At 36.3% G+C, this 15,669-nt stretch overlaps 1 protein-coding gene across 3 annotated transcripts in view; it reads left to right on the top strand.

Moving 5' to 3' along the window:
- COL4A5 (collagen type IV alpha 5 chain) overlaps nt 1-15,669 on the top strand; it is a 226,507-nt gene that overhangs the window by 158,774 nt on the left and 52,064 nt on the right. For all 3 annotated transcript variants that reach the window (XM_046673318.1, XM_046673317.1, XM_046673319.1), the window contains exons 31-36: nt 578-745; nt 1,402-1,491; nt 1,970-2,119; nt 3,799-3,897; nt 5,278-5,367; nt 5,783-5,922. In XM_046673318.1, coding sequence (XP_046529274.1) covers nt 578-745; nt 1,402-1,491; nt 1,970-2,119; nt 3,799-3,897; nt 5,278-5,367; nt 5,783-5,922 — 737 coding nt within the window. The remainder of the gene's footprint in view (nt 1-577; nt 746-1,401; nt 1,492-1,969; nt 2,120-3,798; nt 3,898-5,277; nt 5,368-5,782; nt 5,923-15,669) is intronic.

Below are 15,669 nucleotides of genomic sequence, written 5' to 3'. Positions count from 1 at the left end.
AGGGTCCATGTAACTGACTTATTCAGTAATTAATCATTTTTATGGATTATGGAAACATATCCCAATAATTCATAATACGGTAGAGGAATGCAAATCCAAGCATGGTCAACGGACCAGTGTCGAATCACAAACTGTTTGTTACCAGTCTGCATTGGAATTAGAAGAAATTGAGAGTAAGCATTTAGAAACCTTTATAGCAATTTGACAGTGTAATTATATTTGTTAAATACAATAGTCAAACAGTAGGCTTGTGTTTTGTATGCCTTTGGTGTTTTATTTTAGTTTTTAGTAATTTTTACTGTATTTTATTAAAAATATTAGTCCATGATGGACTAGGAATTAAGAAAAAATTAGTCTTTCACCAAAAATAGTTTGAGAAGCACTTTCTTAGAGAAACATGCTTGAAAAATCCTAAAGTTTGATTGTTAGGTAATTTTATGTGCACGATGCCAAAAGTATCTCTAATTCACTATTCGTTTTGTTATACACAGGATTCTATCACATGTTTGCTAGAAAAATAATCAGATACATCTCTTAAAACTGCTTCAATACTTGTTAATATTGATGTATTAACTAGGCTTGCATGGAATACCAGGAGAGAAGGGAGATCCAGGGCCTCCTGGATTTGATGTTCCAGGACCCCCTGGTGAGAGAGGCAGTCCAGGACTCCCCGGAGCGCCTGGTCCTATGGGACCCCCAGGATCACCAGGGCTCCCAGGAAAAGCAGGTGCCTCTGGCTTTCCAGGTAATTTGTTTAAGGTTTTCTCTGGTTTTGGATTTAGGAAATTCAAATTAATATGATTCTGGTATATTATTCTCCTGTACTTTTCTGAATTGACATTCTCTCTTAAGGAAAAGTGTTAAATGTCTGATTGCAAGAAACCCACTTTGCTATTTGCATTAGACTTTTTTTCTGTGAGAGTTCCAGTTGTATATTGCTGTATAACAAATGACCCCAAAGTTTAACGACCTAAATCAACCTTTTTATTTTGCTCAAGATTTTGTGGGTCAGGAAGTAAGTGATGACTTGATGGGGTCATCTATCTCTCATCCACATGGCACCAGATGGAGTGGTTAGTGGTGAAGGATCTACTTCCAAGATGGCACTTATCTGACACCTGAGTGTTCCTTGGTCTCTTCACATGGTACCTCATTATCCGTAGTGCATTATCCGAAGTGTGGTTCATTGGAGGGCCATCTTTGGAGATTAGCTTCCCAGTGAGTCTTTTTATTCAGGGATGTTGACAATAGTGATCACTAAGTTTACAATAGTTGAGAAGGGTAAAACTTAGTAGCTTCCCTCTCAACCCTCAATAGTTTTCCAGTTGATATCTTAAAACTTATCATTTATCTTTCCAAGGTCAAGGAAAGGTAAAAGTTACTTGTTGATATTCTTCAAAGGTGCCAAAGGTGAAATGGGTATGATGGGACCTCCAGGCCCACCAGGACCTTTGGGAATTCCTGGCAGGAGTGGTGTTCCTGGTCTCAAAGGTAATGTTCAGAGTTTGCTGACAGATGCGTGTAAGAGTGAAAATTAAACATTGCTTTATGTAAATTTGGAATATTTTTATTTGACTGCTTTAAAATGAACAATGCTTACTTGTATTTTGTTTCTATGTGACGTAGCATTTAAATAGGTCCTGTTTTCAATTTGGTGGCATGCTTGGTTTGGATACCATGAAACACGGTAAATGCTTAGCTCAAAATAACAAAATACAGGGTTTACATTTTGATAAGTTTTTTACAGTCTCTGTAATTGTCAAAGAATCCCAGAAGAAAGAGATATTATTATTTGAGTGTAAAAATATATGTGAGTTCAAGTTATTCATAGACAATAACCAAGGTGCATAAATGTTTTGGGTGGTCAGCAGCCTACCCAACTATGGAACGTATGGATAATCTTTGTATGCATTAATCCTGGATGAATGAATCTGATCTGTTGTGTCTTCCCCACACATGTTGGTTTTAGGTGATGACGGTTTACAGGGTCAGCCAGGACCTCCTGGCCCTGCAGGAGTGAAAGGTGGTAAAGGAGAGCCTGGCCTTCCAGGCCCTCCTGGACCAATGGATCCAGATCTGCTGGGCTTAAAAGGAGAGAAGGGGGACCCTGGCTTACCAGGTGAGTGAATGCATTTATTTATGAATGTGATTCCTGGTATATCTGAAGTTTAATTTTTAATGGCATGAAAAGTGATTTGTAGTCCAGGATTCATCACCAAAAGGCACTTAGATGCATCAAATTTTGGTAATGAAAATTAATTTTCACTTGATTTGCACTATTTCACTGATCAACTTTTGTTTGAATATTTTCTTAATAGTTTATCTATCACAGCCATGAGGTGTTAAAATAGACTTAGACAGTCACTTTCAGGCCTTCCAGGAAGTAGTATAGAATAATGATTGAGGGGGCTAGTCCGGTGGCGCAGCGCTTAAGTTCATATGTTCCCCTTCGGTGGCCCAGGGTTTGCTGGTTTGGATTCCGGGTGCAGACCTATGCACCACTTGTCAAGCCATACAGTGGCAGGGGTCCCACATATAAAGTAGAGGAAGACGGGCATGGATGTTAGCTCAGGACCAGTCTTTCTCAGCAAAAAAAGGAGAATTGGCAGCAGATGTTAGCTCAGGGCCAGTCTTCCTCAAAAACAAATAGATAAAAATGTATTTTTTTAAAAAAAGAATAATGGTCGAGAGAAAAGGGTGTATAAATAGAATCACTTAAAGAACAGATTTCAGTGTTTGGGAAATTTGCTGATTCTTTAAATTTTTTTCCCTTGAAACCAGATAGGGATGAGTGGTACATTGTAACTCTGCAGGGTTTTCACATCCATATCATACTTGGCTTTTAGATACAGTTCATTGTTATTCTACTTTGGCAGAATAAACAAGTATTGGACTATGAACAGCCAAACTCAGCCCTGGGGGAGATAGCTGAAAGTGGGTCTAGGGAACAACTGTGTTATTATAGTTGTTTTATTAGAAGCACATAATGTATGAAGTATAGCAATGATTTTTTGAATAAAAAAGTTCTTTTTTCTTTTTATAGAAGCATCACATATTCATAACAAAGCATCAGAAAATATGGATAAGCACAAATTAATAAATAAAGCACTTACAATTCAATCTATACAGAATAACCTTTCAAACAACTTGGGACTTTAAAACTAGCTATGCTTGTTTGCAGCTTATAGTAAAATTTGTGGCTCTTTTTGTGTTGTAACCATTAATATTGGCAGTTCATGTGTGTGTGTGTGTACAGATGTTACACGTTTCCTTATGAGCAGGACTTGGGATTTTTCCTCAAAAAAGAGTTTACGACATTACTGTAGTTTCATATGTAGTCACGAAAGAAGCAGAGCCACCTAGTTTTTTATTATTGCTAAAATGAGGTATCTTTCTTCACTTACTCCTTGCAAGACTTCTCTTTCAATTATGCCTTCTGTAAATTAGAGGCAGTAAACTATACTTGCCTCTAATATAGGGGTATTAAAAATAGTTGTAGAATCTAAGAGAGAGCCTAGAGATAATTTGCCCCAATTCCTTCATTTTACAGTGTAAGAAATGGAGGCCTAAAGAGGAAAGTGACTTAGTTATTGAGTTCTCTGCATTTCTTAACAGCAGCTAAAAAAAGGTGGAGGATTTTAGTATGAATCCAGTGCTATTGGTTCATACTATATCAGAATATCACTGGTTCCTGTATTTTCATCATAGTTCAGAATTTGGGTAGCTTGCTTGATCAAATTCATTTAATGGATTAATGATATCAGCCTAACTTGTCTTTCTTATACTCATCCTTGGAAGGTATTCCTGGAATTTCAGGGCCAAAAGGTTACCAGGGTCTGCCTGGAGACCCAGGGCAACCTGGACTGAGTGGACAACCTGGATTACCAGGACCATCAGGTAAGTATGATAGACCCCCATAGCAATTGGATAGCTCATCCTGAACCCTGGAAAAGTAATTATGTATTTATCATGTGTGATGATGTTTTGGATCTGGTCATGACAATATGCTTGGGTAGCTACTAAGATATGGAGCTCTCCCTTAGCAAAAATGTTGCCATTTGGCCCAAGTGTCAACAAGCAAGATTTGTAGGATATTTTACTTTGCTCAATTTCTTCTTTTGTGGCAACAGAATATACATAGAATCAGAAGTCCATCCAAGTAAAGTACTGTGTTTTATTTACATACATTGCAACATATGTAAATAAGGCAATTATCTGGTAGAAGAAGAATTCACCTTTTCCAGTTCTTTCCTTCAAACAAGTCAGTCATTAAACCATGTAAAACAGATGGCTGCAGATTCTATCTTGAAAATTTTCTAGGAATGAAAATGTCACAACCTGCCCTGGTAGTCTGTTACAGCGTTAATCACCCTTATAGTCAACGTGGATTTTTATAATTTCTAATAAAACTCTTTCATGCTGCTTCTTAAGCCATTTTTTTAAATTGGGCCCCTAAGGAATAAAGAGCTTCTGGTTCCCATTGTCATAAGATCCCTTTAGGTCAGCTGTTCTATTCTAGACTCTGCACTACATTGCCTTGGTGTAGTTGGAAAGAGAAATTCTCTCCTTTTCTATACTTCATATCTTCAGTGTTCTCTTCCCCAAGTTGGAAATCAGTGTGAAAGAAAAAAACAAATAAATGTTTAAGGCAACATTTTGGTCCTTGGAAAATACGTAAGTGATACCACAGAGCTCAGGCACCTAAGTTCTGGGAAAAATGTGTAAACAGAGCAACCATGACTGTTAGGGGTGAAAATCCAGTACCCCTCCCCATCAACCCCTATCTATCCCTGGCGTAACAAACTGGAGGTACATCATGACAGGTAACCACTTTCCTCTTCCTGGTCTCACATAGTCAGGCTCTACATAGGAAAGCCACTTCTGAATCTTTTGAAAACAGACTCATTATATTGGATTTATCTGTGAGAAATGCAATAAGGGTAGTTGCGTACATACAACAAATAGGACTTCAGGCGACTGGAATTGTTTTAAAGCAAGGAACAAAGTGTCCTGGCAAAATTCTTGTGTTCTTAAAATAAATTTGTAATAGGAGACCTCTATTACCACGATTATATTGTAATATTTTCCTAAGAAGATTTCTTAGGTACCTCTTGCCTGTTTTATGCTGAATTAGATCCTTGGAACTTAATCACATATTAAGATTTGATCCATCCAAGCCCATACTTGCATTTTAATTATGATTATGACCCATTGCAAGAAACCAAGCAACTTCAATATTGCTGACTTGTCTTAATTTTACCAATTTGACTTTTCTAGGCCCCAAGGGTAACCCTGGTCCCCCTGGGACGCCAGGACTTACAGGACCTCCTGGACTTAAAGGAAACATAGGTGATATGGGTTTTCCAGGTGAGTGTTTAAAATCTCCCAGATATTTAGTCCCATTAATGGAAGATGGTTCACTATCTTTCTTACCAGCAAAGAGACTGATCTTGATAGAATCAAACTGAGACAATATCTAAGGTAATTAGTGGGTAGAGCTCTCTCATTACACAAATATTTGAAATAGGAATTAAGGGACAAAGTTTTAGAAACCTTAAAAGTAAGAATTCACAAACTTATGTCTTTTCCCCAGCTGTACCCCTTTCACTTAGACTTCCTTAAAAAATAGGCTTTTATATAATCCTGGTTGTAAAGCTCATTATTATATAACAGAATTTTCAGAGTTCTTTTTTAAAATCTTTTTGCTTGGTCATATGCATCATAGATACACCATGAATAAAGTATATTTTGTAAAATATTGCATGTTACATGTTTTTGGCAGGCCCTCAGGGTGTGAAAGGGTCTCCTGGATCTCCTGGAATTCCTGGACAACCTGGCACCCCAGGATTACCTGGACAGAAAGGAGAAAAAGGTGATCCTGGTGTTTCAGGCATTGGTCTTCCTGGTCTTCCTGGCCCAAAGGTAATCCTACTCTAGGCATATGCCTGAGCAAATGTGACTTTTCTTTGATACTGTGCTTGTTCCTAATTCTTCTTTAAACAAAGTATAGAATGACATGGTATATTATGGGCAAGAAATTAATTCTTCTTTTCTCTGATATTGTCAGAAGATATGTTCTAGGGTTTTCAGCCAGTCTAAAAATGGGGGAAATCTTTCTGATTCCTCTGTTTTCCCTCTATCTTAATCTCTGAGTATGTTTTGGTAAACCAAAAGTATATTTCTGCCTGGTTTTGATTTTCTTTTCCCTTTTTAGTGATGGAGTTGTTGGTCTTTGTCCTATTATTACTACTAACTAATTTGTGTAGACTTATAAATAAAGTAACTTCTGTAATTAATGAAAGTTCAGTAATATTCTTAACCGCATATCTAAGGTAATTCCCTAAAAACAGTTTTACATATCTCTCTATGCCTCTGGTCAATGTGAAAACTTTGTTTTTGTTTCTCAAGCAATCAAATTTAGAACTTGTTTTAGAATCATTGTGGTCAACAAATATTTGATAAGTGCTTAGGTCCATGTGAAAAGATAATAACTCTTACTGATTTGTAAAAGTATTTTATAGCTAGTGGAGATGCATCCGTTGTCTATTATACATGTTGCAATTATTTTCTCCCAGTCAATTGTTTGTCTTATAACATTGTTTTAATCATTCATTTAGAGCACAAAGCTAGGGAGTATTAGAAAAGGAATTGTGTAACTCTACTTCCATGGAATTAGTGAAAATTGCCACTGAGATAAGAATTTACTGAATAATATTTTAAAGATAATTTCTTTTTAATGGTATACAGAAAGAATATAGTTTGATTGCCTTGGTCGATCAACGTATCATAAAAGATAATCAAGAGAAGTTTCTGCATATTAATTGCGGTTTAACAATATAAAGTTTATTGAAATGAACTTTAATTTTTTCCTATTTAAATTTTATCAATAATGCATGAATACATATTTTTATTAAAATAATAATACAGGCATATCAAGGATAAAAGTGAAAATCTTCTTCAGAACATCTCTTCTTTATTCTATTCACTTCCCCATAGAGAGCCACTGTTAATAGTTGGTGTGTATATTTGAATCACTTCCTCTACATATTTTATATATATATGTATACACACACACACTCACAGAATTTTGGTTTTTCTATGCATTGTATGTATGTAGAGTCATAGAACACACTATTCTGTATGTTGCTTTATCACATATCTTTTAATCTTTCTTTATTCAATGTGTCTTAGACAATTTTCTTTGTCATTGTACATTATTCTTTTTATTGAGGTAAAATTAATATATAACATTGTATAAGTTTCAGGTGTACAACATTATAATTTGATATTTGTATACTCTACAAAGTGATCATCACCATAAGTTTGGTTACCATCCATCACTATGCAAATGAGCCCCTTCACCCATTTCACCCACCCCATAACCCCCTTCCTCTCTGGTAACCACCAATCTGTTCTGTGTATCTATGAGTTTGTTTTTGTTTTGTTTTGTTTGTTCATTTGGTTTTTTTTTAGATTCCATGTGTAAGTGAAATCATATGGTATTTGTCTTTCTCCATCTGCCCTATTTCACTTAGCATAATACCCTCAAGGTCCATCCATGTTGTCAAAAATGGCAAGATTTCCTTCTTTATTATGGCTGAGTAGTATTTAATTGTATGTATATTCCGTGTCTTCTTTATCCATTCATCCATTGATAGACACTTGGGCTGTTTCCATTTCTTGGCTATTGGAAATAATGCTGCAGTGAACATAGGAGTGAATATATCTTTTCAAATTAGTGTTTTCGTATTCCTTGAATGACTACACAGAAGTGGAATAGCTAGATCATATGGTAGTTCTATTTTTGATGAATCTGAATACTCTTTTCCATAGTGGCTGCACCAATTTGCATTCTGAACAGCTGTTTACAAGGGTTCCGTTTTCTCCGCATCCTCTTCAACACTTGTTATTTCTTGTCTTTTTGATAATAGCCAATCTAAAATGTGTGATGTGATGTCTCATTGTAATTTTGATTTGCGTTCCCCTGATAATTAGTGACGTTGAACATCCTTTCATGTACCTGTTAGCCATCTGTATGTCTTCTTTGGAAAAATGTTTAATCAGGTCCTCTGCCCATTTTTTAATCAGGTTGTTTGCTTTTTGTTGTGGGGTTATATGAGTTCTTTATATGTTTTAGATCTTAACCCCTTATTAAATATATGATTTGCAAATATTTTCTCCCATTCAGTAGGTTGCCTTTTCATTTTGTTGATGGTTTCTTTTGCTGTACAGAAACTTTTTTAGTTTGATGTAATCCAATTTGTTTATTTTTGCTTTTGTTTCCATTGCCTTTGGAGTCAGATCCAAAAGAAAATCACTAAGACCAGTGTCCAGGAGCTTACTGCCTCTGTTTTCTCCTAGGACTTTTATGGTTTCAGGTCTTATATTCAAATTTTTAATCCATTCTGAACTAACTTTTGTGTATTGTGTAAGATAGTGTCTGGTTTCATTCTTTTGCATGTGACTGTTCAGTTTTCCTAACATCGTTTATTAAAGAGACTCTCCTTCCCCACTGTATATTCTTGGCTCCTTTGTTGTAAAATAATTGACTGTGTATGTATGGGTTTATTTCTCAGCTATGTATTCTGTTTCATTGATCTGTGTAGTCTGTTTTTATGCCAATACCATACTATTTTGATTTCTATAGCTTTGTAATATAGTTTGAAATCAAGGCACATGATACCTCCAGCTTTGTTCTTCTTTCTCAAGATTGCTTTAGCTGGAGGTATGTTCCCTCTATACCCACTTTGCTAAGAGTTTTTATCATAAATAAATGTTAAATTTTGTCAAATGCTTTTTCTTTGTCTATTGAGATATCATATGATTTTCACCTTATGAACCTTATCATTCAATCTTGCCCTAGCTTTTGGTTATCCCTTGGGCCTTGTTGATTGTCTAAGTAGCCTGATTTGTCCTTACTAGATCTCAGTTGTTGAGAGTGTGCTAAGACCTGTCAGTGTTCCAAAGGGAGGGATCTCAGACAGTGCATAGTTTCAGGCTAATCGTAAGCCATCTCCTCAGGCAGCAGCTTTTAAGGTATACAAATATATACAGTTTGCGGGTCTGAAATCATAAACCCTGTTGACTTCCAGACCAGGAGATCCGAAGTGTCTCCTAGGCAACAGTTGTAAAAGTGTGGCTTTATATATGCATATAAGCTCCTTTCTGGTAGGAATCAGCCAGCTGTGGCAAGGCCAAGGGAGAGTGCTAATATGGTTTTTCCCTACCAGCGTTCTGTTGGAGTGCCTCTGTAACCTCTAGATGTGTGGCAAACCTGTGGCCTTCCCCTCAAGCTGAAGCTCCAGGACAAGAAAATAGGCCTTTTTCATGTGAAGACTGCGGATGTGTTTCAGTCTGCTGTTTGTGCAGTGTCCTGGGGGTGGTAGTTTGCCAAGAACTGTCTCTCTGATTGTTTCCGATCTGTGGGGCCCAGAAACACAATTCTCCCTGGCCACCAGAGGCAGGCAATCAAAGGGCATCCCTTGTGTGGGCTATGCATGCCTGCCTGCTGGAGCAGTCAGCCTGGCTGTGGTGTGTGGGGGGCAGGGCAGGCTGTGGCTGCAGGGTACAGGAGTGGGGCACTCCTAGTGGAGAGAGCAGGCTAGAGGGGTGGGTGTGAAAATGGTGCTGATCAGTACTGACATCAACAGGACAGAAGGAGAATGCTTTTTGCATTTTTTGGCACCCACTAGTACCTCCATCCCCAGAAGAAATCCTAACAGGTTTTTGCCTCTCCAGCAGAGACAGTTTGAGATTAACAAATGACTCTCCTTTGCATATGGTCTAGGCGCATTTCAAACTATTGCTTTTGCACCAGGTGCCTGGGTGAGTGAATCTGTGTGTGATCTCATTAAAGCAGATTTTCTGTTCCTTGTAGCTCTATGGTTCTCCTGGAAGTAAGCCTCATTGGTTTTCAAGGCCAGATGTTTTGGGGGCTCATCTCTGGTGCAGGTCCTGAGGGTTGGAGTGCCCAATGTGCGGCACAACCCACTCACTCTCCAGGGACAAGCTCCATATTATAAGATCCCTCCTGACTCTGGATAGCCACGCCTGGGGTGGAGTTTCTTTTGATGTGTTTCCACATATCCAACTGGTCTCAGTGTGGCCCTATTTTCTTTTATTGTGGAGGCACTGCTCAGCTAGCTTTCAGGTCCTTTTCAGAGTGAATTATTCCATATGTACCTGTAGATTTGTTGTGTTTGTGGGAAGAAGCGAGTCCAGGATCCTTCTAAGCTGCCATCTTGAACCCTCCTAGTTGTACGTTATTTGTAATGGCTGTATAATATTCCATTATTGTTGCATATAATATCATAATGAACATTTTTACATGTATCTTTGGAAATATACCATTATTTATACTGTATAGATTCCTAAAAGTGAAATTGCTGGGTCAAAAGATAAGTGCATTTAAATTTTTGTCTTTTTAAGTTTTTTTTTTTTTCTAAGATTGGCCCTGAGCTAACATCTGTTGCCAATCTTCCTCCTTTCCCTCACCCCAAAGCCCCAGGACATAGTCATATATCCTAGTCGTAAGTCCTTCTAGTTCTTTTATGTGGGATGCCACCTCTGCATGGCTTGATGAGCAGTGCCAGGTCCCTACCCGGGATCTGAACCAGTGAACCCCAGGCCTCCAAAGTGGAGCCCGTAAACTTAACCACTACACCACTGGGCTGGCCCCTTAAGTTTTGATATTAATTGCAACAAATGAACTTGATTTTAAAAATCAACCAATACGAAACAATGTAAAATGAGAAGTCTTCTTTCCACACATTTAATACCCCAAATCAACAGTTCTTCCCCAAGGTAACCACTTTTCTAGGTCCTTTTGAACTTATCCAGAGAGGATTTTTATGCATATATATGCATCCATATAAGATAGATATTTCATTAATTTTAGCTCTCAATTTTTTACATTTAAAATTTCTGATATTGAGATGCATCTTATAATTATGATTGGAAGCATTTTTCCTCAGTTATCAAGACATGAAATGATGCTGCATCTTCCAAATGTAGGTATCTTATGTTTTTATTTATACACATGAAATCATACTATGTATCTGCCCTGAACCTAGCCATCATAACTTAGTAAATCTTAGGAAACTTTCTTTATCAGCCCATATATATATATGCCTCATTCTTTGTCATAATTATATAGTATTTTCTATGTGGGTTCCCATAAATAAGTTAACCTATTATGAATATTAAAGTTATTTCTATATTTTCATGATTACAAACATATGTTGCACTGAAGATTCTTACCCATATCTTCCATACATGTCTTAAGATTATTTGGTAAATATCGCCATTGAATAAATTCTGAGTGGAGTGTCCAGAACCCAGCGTATATATGCCTTTTTAATATTGATAGTTACTGACAAATTTTCCTACTAAATAGCTCTACTGCTTTATGCTCTCTTGATCAATGTAAGAAATTTTCTGTTTTCTCCTCATTTTACAAATACTGGATGTTATCAGTCTTCTAATTTTGTCAATCTAATGGGTGAAAAGTAGTCTAAGATTGTTTAAATTTGAATTTTCTTGGTTAAAAGTAAGATTTCCTATGGTTGTATCTCCTCTGCAAATTGTCTATTCATACTCTTTGCCTCATTTTTTTTTCAATTATTTTATTGAGATCATAATAGTTTATAACATTGTGTAATTTGGGGTATACATTATAATTTATCAGCTTCTGTATGGACTGCATCATGCTCACCACCAAACGTGTATTTTTTATCTGTCACCATACATATGTGCCCCTTTACCAGTTTCCACCAACTCCCCACCCCCTTCCCTCTGGTAACCACTGATCTGTTCTCTTTATCCACATGTTTATCTTCTGCATATGAGTGAAATCATGAGGTGTTTGTATTTCTCTGTTTGGCTAATTTGGCTTAACATAATACCCTCAAGATCCATCCATGTTGTTGCAAATGGGACACTTTTATCTTTTTTATGGCTGAGTAGTATTCCATTATTTATATATACCACATCTTCTTTATCCATTCATCCATTGTTGGGCACTTGGGTTGCATCCATGTCTTGGCTATTGTGAATGACCGTAGGGGTGCATAAATCTCTTTGAATTGTTGATTTCAAGATCTTTGGAAAAATACACAGAAATGGGATAGCTGGATCATATGGTATTGCTATTTTTAGTTTTTTGAGAAATCTCCATACTGTTTTCCATAGTGGATGCACCAGTTTGCATTCCCACCAGCAGTGTATGATGGTTCCCTTTTCTCCACATCTTCTCCAACACTTGTTATTTTTTGTCTTGGTAATTATAGCCACTCTAACAGGTGTAAGATGATATCTCATAGTTTTGATTTGCATTTCCCTAATAATTAGTAATGTTGAATATCTTTTCAAGTGCCAGTTAGCCATCTGTATATCTTCTTTGGAAAAATATCTGTTCGCACCCTCTGCCCATTTTTTGATGGGATTGTTTTTTTGTTGTTGAGTTGTATGAGTTCTTTATGTATTTTGAAAATTAACCCCTTGTTGGATATATGATTTGCAAATATTTTCTCCCAGTGGTTGGTTTCTCTTTTCATTTTGTTCATGGTTTTGCTTGCCTTGCAGAAGCTTTTTAGTCTGATTTAGTCTCATTTGTTTATTTTTTCTTTTCTTTCCTTTACTTGAATAAACCTGGCATTTGAAAAGATGCTGCTAAGACCAATGTCAAAGAGTGTACTGCCTTCTATAGTTGCTTCTAGAGGTTTTATGGTGTCAGGTCTTACATTCAAATCTTTAATCTGTTTTGAGTTAATTTTTGTGTATGGTGTAAGATAATGGTCTACTTTGATTTTTTTGCATGTGGCTGTGCAGTTTTGCTAACATCATTTATTGGAGAGACTTTCCTTTCTCCATTGTATGTTCTTGTCTCCTTTGTCGAAGATTAGCTATCCATAGATGTGTGGTTTTATTTCTGGGCTTTCAATTCTGTTCCCTTGATCTGCATGTCTGTTTTTGTACCAGTACCGTGCTGTTTTGATTACTCTAGCTTTGTAGTATATTTTGAAGTCAGAGATTGAGATGCCTCCAGCTTTGTTCTTTTTTTCTCAGGATTGCTTTGGCTATTCTGGGTCTTTTGTTATTCCATGTAAATTTTAGGATTCTTTGTTCTATTTCCCTCATTAGGCAGGTCATTGGGATTCTGATTGGGATTGCACTGAATCTGTAGTTTGCATTAGATAATATGAACATTATAACTATGTTTATTCTTTCAATCCATGAGCATGGAATATCTTTCCATTTCTTTATGACTTCTTTGATTGCTTTCAATAATGTCTTATAGTTTCAGTGTATAGATCTTTCACTTCCTTGGTTAAATTTATTCCTATATATTTTATTATTTTTATTGTGAATGTAAATGGGATTATATCCTTGACTTCTCTTTCTGCTAGTTTGTTATTGGTGTATAGAAATGCAACTGACCTTTTGTAAGTTGATTTTGTACCCTGCAACTTTACTATAGTTGTTAATTACTTCTAATAGTTTTCTGGTGGATTCTTTAGGGTTTTCTATATATAAAATCATGTCATCCACAAACAGCAAGAGTTTCACTTCTTCCTTTCCAATTTGGATATCTTTTATTTGTTTTTCTTGCCTAGTTGCTCTGGCCAAAACCTCCAGTACTATGTTGAATAGGAGTGGTGAGAGTGGGCACCCTTGTCTTGTTCCTGTTCTCAGGGGGATGGTTTTTAGTTTTGTCCATTGATTATCATGTTGGCTGTGGATTTTATATGGCCTTTATTATGTTGAGGTACTTTCATTCTATACCCATTTTATTGAGAGTTTTTATCATAAGTGGATGTTGGATCTTGTCAGATGGTTTTTTTCTGCATCTGTTGAGATGATCATGTGATTTTTTTACCTTATTTTGTTAATGTAGTGTATCACTTTGATTGATTTGCAGATGTTGAACCATCCCTGTGTCTCTGGTATAAATCCCACTTGATCATGGTATATGATCCTTTTAAAGTATTGCTGTATTCCGTTTGCTGATATTTTGTGGAGAATTTTTGCATCTATATTCATCAGCAATATTTGGCTGTAATTTCCCTTTTTTCTATTGTCCTTGTCTGGTTTTGGCATCAGTGTGATGTTGACCTCATAGAATGAGTTAGGCAGCATTCCCTCTTCTTCAATTTTTTGGAATATTTTGAGAAGGATAGGTAGTAAATCTTCTTTGAATGTTTGGTAGAATTCTCCAGAGAAGCCATCTGGTCCTGGACCTTTTTCTTTTGGGAGGTTGTTGATTACTGTTTCAATCTCTTTACTTGTGATTGATCTATTCAGATTCTCTATTTTTTCTTGATTCAGTTTTGGGAGGTTGTATGTGTCTAAGAATTTATCTATTTCTTCTAGATTATCCAATTTGTTGGCATATAGCTTTTCATAGTATTCTCTTATAATACTTTATATTTCTGTGGTATCCATTGTAATTTCTCCTCTTTCACTTGTAATTCTATTTATTGAGCCTTCTCTCTTTTTTCTTAGTGAGTCTGAGTAAGGGTTTGTCAATTTTGTTTATCTTCTTAAAGAACCAGCTTTTACTTTCATTGATCCTTTCTACTGTTTTTTAGTCTTTATTTCATTTGTTTGCACTTTAATTTTTTGTTATTTCCCTCCTTCTGCTGACTTTGGGCTTTGTGTGTTCTTCTTTTTCTAGTTCTATTAGGTGTAGTTCAGGATTACATATTTGAGTTTTTCTTGTTTGTTGAGGTGAACCTGTATTGCTCTACATTTCCCTCTTAGAACTGCTTTTGCTGCATTCCATAGAGTTGGTTTGTTGTATTTTCATTTTCATTTGTCTCCAGGTATTTTTTGATTTCTCCTTTGGTTCATCAATTGATCCAATGGTTGATCAGTAGTGTGTTGTTTATTCTCCACATATTTGCAACTTTCCCAGCTTTTTTCTTGAAGTTGATTTCTAGTTTCATAATATTGTGATCATAAAAGATGCTTGATATTATTTCAGTCCTCTTAAATTTATTGAGACTTGGCTTGTTTCCCAACATATGGTCTATCTTGGAGAATGTTCCACGTGCACTTGAGAAAAATGTGTATTCTGCTGTATTTGGATGGAATGTTCTCTATATATCTATTAGGTCTATCTGATCTAGTGTTTCATTTAATTCCACTATTTCCTTGTTGACTTTCTGTCTGGATGATCTATCCATTTGTGTAAGTTGGGTGTTGAGGTCCCCTACTACTATTTTGTTGCTGTTAATTTCTCCCTTTAGGTCTGTTAATAGTTTCTTTATCTACTTTGATGCTTCTGTGTTAGGTACATATATATTCGTAAGTGTTATGTCCTCTTGGTGGAATGTCACATTTATCATTATATACTGCCCTTCTTTGTCTCTCATTGTCTTTTTATCTGGAAGTCCACTTTGTCAGATATAAGTATGACAATACCTGCTTTCTTGTTTGCCATTTGCTTGGATTATCATCTTCCATTCCTTCACTCTAAGCCTGTGTTTGTCTTTAGAGCTGAAATGTGTTTCCTGGAGGAAGCGTATTGTTGGGTCTTGTATTTTAATCCATCCAACTACTCTGTGTCTTTTGATTGGATAAGTCAATCCATTTGCTTTTAGAGTGATTATTGATGTATGAAGACTTAATACTGCCATTTTATTTCTTGGTTTTTGGTTGCTCTGTATT

This window comes from Equus quagga, chromosome 10, assembly GCF_021613505.1.
Source record: "Equus quagga isolate Etosha38 chromosome 10, UCLA_HA_Equagga_1.0, whole genome shotgun sequence".
In the NCBI taxonomy this organism is placed as follows: Eukaryota; Metazoa; Chordata; class Mammalia; order Perissodactyla; family Equidae; genus Equus; species Equus quagga.
Note: the sequence above shows the minus strand (reverse complement) of the source record. Positions and strands in the feature narration are given on the sequence as shown.